Genomic DNA, 7,485 nt, shown 5'->3' with positions numbered 1-7,485 from the left:
TTGCTTACAGCAGCAGCCCATTACTTCTATGGGGCTATTTGTGAAAGTAATATGAACAAGGTTTCAGCCTTAATTCTTCAAAGCACATGGCTACCAAAACTGTGAAATTTACTGACTGCCAAGGACCAAAATCATGATGAAAGCACATTTAGAAGCTGTAATCTATTATTTTTTCAATACACTAGGTTTTCTATCATTGTAAAATATCACAGCTCTCAAGACATTGTTTGAATAAGTTTAATGAGCCTCTACAATTTACATTCCATAGCTATCAATACACAGAATATATGAAAACACATATACATATAAAGTTAAACCTTTTTACAATTCAGCCAGTATGAAAGTACACAAGATATATTTATTCACAACACAATGGAACACAAATAGGTTTCATTCACTGGTCAAGTATCTCAATCGCACATTAATCTGCAGCCCATGAAACAAAATTTTCATCCTAAAAAGGACAAACAACTTATTTACGTTATTAGACACATTTACAACAGGTGGTGTAATGTACAGTAAGGAGGCAACTTTCAGCACTACATCATAGTTGCAATCATTTCAATGGAATCACATGGGGAGGGTGTCAGCACAGATTCTGGATCAACAGTTTGCAGAAGTGAAACAGTTACAGATGAAGTGAAGTAGGTGAAGTTAACACTGTAGTTTTCCATCCAAATCAACACTTCACTGCTTATACATTCTACTCTACCACCATTTTGGTACTAAACACAGTACAGTCACAAAATCAAAGCTTCTTCTCCCTTCACTTATGTTACAATGACCGACTAATCAGTGTTTGTTAAGTGCTTTTTTGGTCTTTAATGAATTATGTGCATCAATTAGCAATCCTCATTGTATCCAAGCCAGTCACATGTCCTTTGTGAATAAATGTGAGCAAGGATACATCATTAAATCACCTGGGGGAGGTCATTATTTTTGTGCTACACTCAATCCACTTCTTATCATGCGCTTCATCCAACCTCAGACAACACTGGTGACTGGACTGTAGATTCTCCTCCTTTGGATCCTAATCAATACTGAATAGCAATGATGCCACTTGTATCAACCCCTTTCTCTTCAGGAATGCCTGCCTGTTACCTAATTTCTCAGACTGACTGCACACTCCGCTGTGAATTTCCACAGTCTCTAAAGGCTTGATCCTATTGTCATTGAAGTCAAGGGCTGTTTTACCACTGACTTCAATAGGAGGGGGAAGGATGATTCTCCTAATTGAATGACTGTAGCTTTTGTTTTTATAATATCTTCCAAAACACTCAACTAATAATTGGCCCGCAATAATTTGCTGCTAGTAGCATTAATTGCAATCACAATGCAGATTACTGTGCTTTTTATTTTCATACTACTGAACAAATGACTTTCAAACAGCTGGAACTAAAGTTACATTGTACTTTGCTATCAAACAAGTGATAAACAATAAGCATACGTGATTTACGTAAAAATTAGTTGTGAAAGGCTCTTTTGCAAGATTCTGGATGCTTTCACATATGTACTTGAGTACTCAATTTCCACTGAAGACATTCAGCACTTCAGTCTTTGATCCTAAGTTTGCAAAGGAAGGCAGACTTACGCCTGTAAAAATTAAGCATATGCCAAGCCACACTGACATTTGCTCACATAGTGCCCATTTGGTTCATGCAAATTCTTGTTTACATGCACTAACATGGGCCTCTGCACACAAAACAGGTGTACTGTCAGGGTGGATTGATTTAAATCATCATTTAAATCAACAAAAAGTATATTCATTTAAGTCAAGTTATATAGACCGACTGTGCTTAAAATGTACTTAATTTTGGAGTAAACTCCATTGAACTCACTGGCACTTCTGTTTTTTGAGAAAACAAGTATAGAATGGGTCTCCCTTGGAAAAACTGATTTATGCTGAGGTAAATTAGGGAACACACTTAAGGTATCACTATTAGGGTCTATGGCCATCATTTTCCAAAAAAAAGGGGCATGACACTCAGTGACAACAGGCAACTCTAAATTTCTCTTACCGCATACTTGAGCGATAGATTCTAAACCTAGACAACTAATTGAATAAGCCATAATGATTAGCAAAGCTAAACTTTTTTTCTAGCCACATCCAACAGAGGAAACAACTTGGGAATTCACTTGTCAAATCATATTTATAGTAAAAAAGCTTCGAGAAAGTCTTGAAGAATGTTGCATTGCAAAGTTTATTATTTAAGTTACTAACCAGTTAATTCACTCAGCCATATCCACATGATCATCCACATTACTTTCCCCCAATATGCAGTTTTCCTTGTATTTTACTCTTGCAACTAGACCCTGGATCTTCTTGCACTTCTTGATATTGTTTCCTTTACCCAGGGAACAAGTTTCTTCAAAATACTTGTAGATAGGATCTCTCTTATGGCCAGAAGCCATGAGGATTTTTCTGTGGCAAGAGTGGGGGTTGAGGGAATTGAGGAAGCTGTGTGTGCTGAATAATGTCTTCCCCTTCTCTTTCCAGTCCATTCCACAGTTTTTCTATGCTGCCTCCTTCCTTTCCTATATGTTGTCTCTCTGTCTTTAAAACAATGTCTCAGATAACTTTTTTGTTGTGTGTGGGAAAGGTCTACCACCACACAAGCATGGAACAAAAACAATCGCATCCAAACTGTGTATTTCTTTTCATGTGTCACTGTTTGTCTCCTTAGAAACAGAAATTGAAAGCCCAAAAGTTCTAACAAGCAAGAACTAGTAGTTAGGCTGGGTGGACTAAAGCCACTACTTTGTTTTTAGGAGAAAGTAAGTACATGTGCAGCATGTTTGTGATGAGAATTAACTGTAACTTATTTTTAAATGAGAAATTTTGTATTTTATTAGGGATTATAAAAAAACCAAAAACTGATTTTAATTTTTTTTTAATTATCACTTTTTATCCACCCTGTTGTATATGTTTTTGTAGCTGTCCTGGTGACATGTTTCAACAAAGATATGAAGCTTTTTGGCCAACTCTATTCTTTACATAGGTTCACATGAGTTTAGATCTAAATTTGTTTGCTACTAGCCTCAAAGGGAGTCCTTACATAAGTAAATGTTACAGGATTGGATCAATACTTTCCATCTGTCCTAAGAAAGCGCATGCCTAGTTTGAGTGTGGTATAGCAAAATAGTAATAAACCTCCACGAGTCAAAAACTGCCTGACAGGTCTGAAATTGTAATTGTAAACAAAAACAATAAGAGTCACCCCAAGATCTGTTTTCAACCCTATGCTACTTATCACTTTTATCAGTGAGAGGGAAGACAACATAAACATTACTGATAAAATTTGCAGAAGACATGAAGACTGGGAATGTGGTAAACAATGAAAAGGATGCTCACCAGTACAGGGTACACTTTATAAATTGCTGCAAGCAAACAGGCATTTTACCTTGGCAAAGTGTAAAATCATACATTTCAGAACAAAGAACACAGGCCATACTTACAGGATGCGGGACTCTTGTGTGTGGCAGCAGTGACTCTGCGAAGGACTGCGAGGTCATATCAGATAATCTGCTGTATCAATACTCTGCCACAAGGCTAATGAAATTTTTAAAAGTAAAAACATGAATATTAACTAGAGAGGTTATTTTACCTCTGTGTTTGACAGTGCAACCACCACTGGCACTGGAATACTGCATCCAAAACTGGGGTCCAAGCTTCAAGATAGCTGTTGAAAAACTGAAGAGAGTTTCCAAGAAGAGCCATGAGAAGGATTAAACAACTACATGAACAGAAAACAGGCCCCATAGTAAATGACTCAAGGAGCTAATCAAAGAGAAGGGAAGGGGTGACTTGATCACACTCTGTAAGTACTTACATTGGGAGCAAAAATTTCATACAGAGGGTTCTTCAATGTTTCAGACATAAATACAAAAAGATCAAATGTCTGATAATTTAAGATAGAACAAATTTAGATTAGAAATAATATGCTAATCAGCCATCAGAATAATGTACCAAGAGGTGGAGTGGATTCTCTATTTCTGCACATTTTAAAAATCAAGGTTGGATGTTTTATTAAAGATATGTTCTAATTTAATCATAGCTATTGAATTTGAAGCCAGAATTAATTCAGTGGAATCCTATGTTATGCAGGAGGTCAGACTAGGTAATTGTAGTAATCCCTTCTGGCCTTAAAAAACTATGAGGACTCAATCACTGAGGTGCCATTCTATAACCAAGATTACCTTCTTTATTTCTAACCTCCATGCTTGCCTCACCTGCTCCTTGTGCCTAGCACCGGTGACCATCTATGCTCAAATGACACCCCACTTAAAAGTTTCTACTTTGTGCTCTGTAGTGAGTCGTCGATTGTATTTTTGCTGCTGCAGGCACAGTGATGTGGAACGAACTATTTTCTGAAGTCTGTCCCATCTGATTACACCACATTTCTGAAAAACACTTCTTTCACCCAAAAGTGTTTTTAGGGCAGTCACAATTACTCAAGTGCACATCTTGGAACAGCAATGTCAAACTGGTAAACAAGACCAAACCACTCAACATCTGAAACGAGTACCAAATCGCTTACCCTCATATGACACAGACAAGCAAATTTAAAAGGCGTTCTCAATGTATGATCATTACACCTCCATTATTTCTTCATACAAAGTGTTTGATTTTATTGCCCCGTCGAGCTGAGTGGCTGTGGATTTATTTGTTTGGAACTAACCGGTGACTCAGAAATTGCTGCAACTTTTAAAGAATTCTTGATGGAGCTGAGTTCCCACATATGCAAGTTCATGACGTGCATTCCACAGCATCTCCTAGCAATCTTGTAGAGGTTTTTCAGCACAGCTTTCCTTAGAAGAATGTATACCCAGGGATCTAATATTTGATTCCACGTTGCCATTCGCAGAGCGAAAAGTATTGTTTCACAAGTTTCCATTGACCGATTTTCATTTATTCCAATATTGGCCATTGTCACCTGGAAAATGGAACATTTTAATTATATAATCAGAAAACCATTTTAAAACAGCATGCAAATGACTGAAGTGACTATTTCAAACTGATAATCCTCCCACAGATTAAAGCTCAGCAACCAAATAATTCTTTGCATGAGTATAGTACATTTCCATACTGAAAAACGTCCCATAATTATCCCACAAACAAATAAGTATGTTTAAAGGAGCTAATCAGAAAATTTCTTTCCAGCAGAGCTCTATTTCAATCAAACTTCTAAGTGGGCAAGATCAGATCATTTTACAAAGAGAGCCCAATGTTACTGAAGTTTCCACTGAACCCTAGCAGGGTTCAGAACCTTGGCTAGCACTCTGCCAGTTCACTCACCTGGCTTCTTGGCAACCTCTCCTGAGTCCACGGTACAGGGGCAACCACCTCCTGCCACCCTCTCCCGCTCCCCCATGAATTGCCCTGGCTCTGGAATTCCATTCCATTTTGGAATGAAAAACAAAAATCTGAAACTTTCTTCAAAATGGAATGGAACTAAATATCAAAATCCTTTATGAAACTGAATTACCCTCCTCTGCAGAGCTGTGATGTTTAGCTACTGAAATGGAACCACCCCTCAAATGAGGTCTGGCAACTAGCTCAAAATAGGGAGGAGTAGTGGCCAGTGATACTGAGGTAAATATTACAAATTATACCATGGTGTCTCCAGATGTAGGTTGTCATTTATATGGATACTGGCCGTTTTCACTTGGGAAATTTTTACACATAGACCTAGCCTCTCAGAGTTTGAAAATATAAATCTTTCTAGAGAGCACAAGATCTTCATTTTCTAAGGCTTCATGCACATTAATTTGCAATTTATCTACCTCAAGGATAAAGGGTTGAGCTGCCTCTGCCAAGATTTACACCAACAGTAAAAAAAAAAGGCACTTTCTATGTATGACAAAACTGATGTGCAAGCCAGTAATCCATTCCCTCTCGCTAACGAACACCCAAAAAATTTAATTCATTCTCATAAGCACTGGAAGTCAATTACACCTGTATTCTAGCATTACTCCTACTGCCTGTCCTTGTAGTTCCCTCACAGGAAGGCAGCTTTCATTTCCAGATGCAGTTCAATGGAACCACTTCAGACAGGTGAAGCCCAAGAGAGACAGAGATTCAGTGTTTCTTGAAGGCGCTATGACCAGGTCCTCATCATGGCTGGTTTCACCACTTTCTGGGCTGCTGTGGGTAACTTTAGCACACCTCTCTCAAAAGCAAAGGCTGCTAGTGTCTTGTTCCATGTCATTAGGGTTTCTGCTACCAAGGACGTGCAACCTGGATTCCTCTGGCAGAGTCAATCAACCCCACAATCCGCTGTGAATGTTAAACTGTCCCTTCATAGCAACAATATTAAAAGTGTGAGACATTTTTAGTCGGAGATCAACAAAGTCCAAATTCTATAAGACTCAAAAAGAACACAGAACTACTGAGTATCAGTTCCAAAGCCCATAAAATGAGTTAGACAAAGTAATTAGGAAACAAGATACTTTATAAGTGATGCTGTGACTACATTGATCTATCAGGTGTTGCAAGGATGGGTCAGTCTGTTCAGGGGCTTGTCTACTATTTGCACAAACAGGAAACATGAGAAAAGAAAAGAGTGCGCAGGAAAAGAAAACTACCGTTGAAGAATCCAACTTCTTCATTAGACATTTTTAAAATAACCTCTGGTATTCCTAGTTCCTGAACCCAATTTATAACAAAGAAGGAGAGCACTGCATCTGACTACAAGTCGAAGGGTGCAACCAAGAAAGAACACGCACTGATCTATATATATATGAATGTTTCAATATGAGCATGTGAAAGAACTGGAGGACCCACAGAGACTGCTTGAAAAAAGCTGGTAAGCTTGGCAGGAAGATGGCTGGGAACTTCTGTAAAAGTTAGGAATGTCTGAGTGCCATGCCAGTATAAACAGCTTTAAGTCAAATTTTCTGACCTTGCTTTTCACTCTACAACTTTTGGGCACATTCCTCTCGGACATCAACAGGCCACCAAAACTTGGATGACTCTTGGGGCTTCTGCATAGGATCTATTCTCATGAGGGCTTTTCATTTTATTTATTAGAAAGCTCAGTTTTGCAAACCTCCCACTCACTTATGCAAGTAGTTGTATAAACTAGTCTACAGCAAAAGGAAACACAAGAAAAAGGTATAATAAAAGCTTTGTTATTCAGCATGCATGGGGAATGGGGTTGCCAGTTAATCAAATGTGCCAGTTACTCTATCTTTTTCACCAAACTCCAAAGAAGGTTTCAGAAATGAAATAACATTATTTAACACTACGCCTATTAAAAGTGCTACTGTATATAATATTGTAATTTACTGCTCTTTTACTGCCTCAGGAACTTCCACAAGCTGGAAAATGGTGCCATTTTTCCAGTTAACTGAAGGGGGAATTGTATTGCCTTCTATGGCAGATGCTGGTTAACCAAGTGTTCCGGATATTAAAGTGCCAGATAACGAACCTTTTACTGTATCAGAATTTACACCTAAAACAATGATAAAAAGAACACAAAAAGC

At 38.0% G+C, this 7,485-nt stretch overlaps 1 protein-coding gene across 4 annotated transcripts in view; it reads right to left on the bottom strand.

Annotated features, from left to right (window-relative positions):
• Positions 1-236: 236 nt before the first annotated feature.
• Positions 237-7,485, bottom strand: part of PTGFR (prostaglandin F receptor) — a 42,677-nt gene continuing 35,428 nt past the window's right edge. For all 4 annotated transcript variants that reach the window (XM_075003328.1, XM_075003333.1, XM_075003329.1 and 1 more), the window contains exon 3: positions 237-4,934. In XM_075003328.1, coding sequence (XP_074859429.1) covers positions 4,629-4,934 — 306 coding nt within the window. In that variant the 3' untranslated portion in view covers positions 237-4,628. The remainder of the gene's footprint in view (positions 4,935-7,485) is intronic.

This window comes from Carettochelys insculpta, chromosome 9 (genome assembly GCF_033958435.1).
Source record: "Carettochelys insculpta isolate YL-2023 chromosome 9, ASM3395843v1, whole genome shotgun sequence".
Taxonomy (NCBI): Eukaryota; Metazoa; Chordata; order Testudines; family Carettochelyidae; genus Carettochelys; species Carettochelys insculpta.
This window is presented reverse-complemented; position numbering and strand designations above follow the sequence as displayed.